We start from the raw sequence: 1,693 nt of genomic DNA, 5'->3' as shown, positions 1-1,693 counted from the left end.
CAAAAGGAAAAAAAAAAAATCATTCTACAAACCGATGCCTGCCCTTTCTGTTCATCACAGCACTATTTACAGTAGCAAAGACATGGAATCAACCCAGGTGCCCATCAACAGTGGACTGGATAAGGAAAGTGTGGTACACAGACACCATGGAATACTAGGCAGCCATAAAAAAACATGAAATCCTGGCCTTTGCAGTAACGTGGGTGCAGCTGGAGGCCATTATCCTAAGCGAATTAACACAGAAATAAAACCAAATTCCCCATGTTCCAATGTGTAAGTGAGAACTAAACATTGGGTACACAGGGGATCAATAGACACTGGGAATCCAAAAGCGGGAAGGGAGGAAAGGAAGTGTTGAAAAACTATCTATTGGGAACTATGCTCATTATTTGGGTGATGAGATCAATAGAAGCCCAAACCCCAGCGCCACACAATATTTCCCTGAAACAGTACCGCCCATGTACTCCTTAAAGCTAAAAGTAAAGACAGACAAACAAACAAACAAAACAAACAAACAAAAAAAAACAGAAAGAGAAAAGTATCTCCAGGTAGCTCCGTTGTAATTTTATTTCATGACAGCACCGTCTTCTCTTTGCCTGCGCCTGGGTCTCCTAGTGTGCTGCTTGCGTGATGCCCACGTGCCCCAGAGTTATTGCCCGAAGTACCAGGGGGCCGTGCAGGGGATGGGCTCCTCCTTCCAGATGGTCTGCAGCCTCTGGGACCACGCAGCCACCGTCTCCTTTCTTTCTTCTTCGGATGCAATTTCAGGAGCAAAACTGATCTGAGGGGCAAGGACTTTAAATCCACAGAAGTGCAATGTGCCGTGCTAAAGCCACAGGGGAGGAAAAGAACTCATTAGAAACTACACCTGTTACATACCATTCAGTTAAATGATGTAAGGGGGGAAATGGTGTGAAACAAACCTTCAAAAAATCAGGAAACAACCTTAATGTTACAAGGCAAGTGAAAGCTAAACTTCCCTATGGCTTTAGGATGCAAGCCTTGCATGAGAGCAGGGAAGAAGCTGGGGCAGCTGGAGTTTCCAAGTTCTATTTTTATAACTGCAATTAACCTACAATCTTTGCAACTGATTCAGACACCAAACATGATAGTTCTGCTTGATTGGGCAAATTATGGTACATTCACACTATAGATTATTCCAGAATGAGGTTATTCTAGCTATAATGTGTACCATGGAAGTTTGTTCAAGATATCTGTTAAATGAAAACAACAACGAATTTTAAGCAATATTTATGATATACCATAAGAGCAGTAAACGTAATAAACTTATAATAAAAATTATGTGTGTGAGAAAATATATAGGCCGTAAGAAAATAAATCAAATGATTTAAAGTGATTCTTTCTGAGGTGGGGGATTAAAGGGACTTTCTCTTTTTATATTTCATATCATCTCTTTTTTTTTTTTTTTTGCCATAAAATGTACTTCTGCAAACTGAAAAAAAAGTAAAGATTTTTTTTTAAAAGCAAGAAGAATTTGAACTTGGCTAATGACACATAAGAGACCGGTTGGCCTGTGAAGAAGCAAGGTCAGGCTTGTAAATTATGATTTCCTTCAGTAGACTGTAAGTAATTGGAACCACATACTTTCTCCTTTCAAAGAGGATCACTTTTTTTTCTAAAAATATCACACTCAACCCTCTGCATTACGTCCTTTAAAACCCACACCCTCACC

At 39.8% G+C, this 1,693-nt stretch overlaps 1 protein-coding gene across 1 annotated transcript in view; it reads right to left on the bottom strand.

The window, feature by feature from the left end:
• Positions 1-544: 544 nt before the first annotated feature.
• The window catches only part of NQO2 (NAD(P)H dehydrogenase, quinone 2), a 24,864-nt gene continuing 23,715 nt past the window's right edge, over positions 545-1,693 (bottom strand). Inside the window, exon 9 of the mRNA XM_011984547.1 lies at positions 545-826. Coding sequence (XP_011839937.1) covers positions 650-826 — 177 coding nt within the window. The 3' untranslated portion in view covers positions 545-649. The remainder of the gene's footprint in view (positions 827-1,693) is intronic.

Source organism: Mandrillus leucophaeus, unplaced genomic scaffold (assembly GCF_000951045.1).
Source record: "Mandrillus leucophaeus isolate KB7577 unplaced genomic scaffold, Mleu.le_1.0 Scaffold27, whole genome shotgun sequence".
Classification (NCBI taxonomy): Eukaryota; Metazoa; Chordata; class Mammalia; order Primates; family Cercopithecidae; genus Mandrillus; species Mandrillus leucophaeus.
Note: the sequence above shows the minus strand (reverse complement) of the source record. Positions and strands in the feature narration are given on the sequence as shown.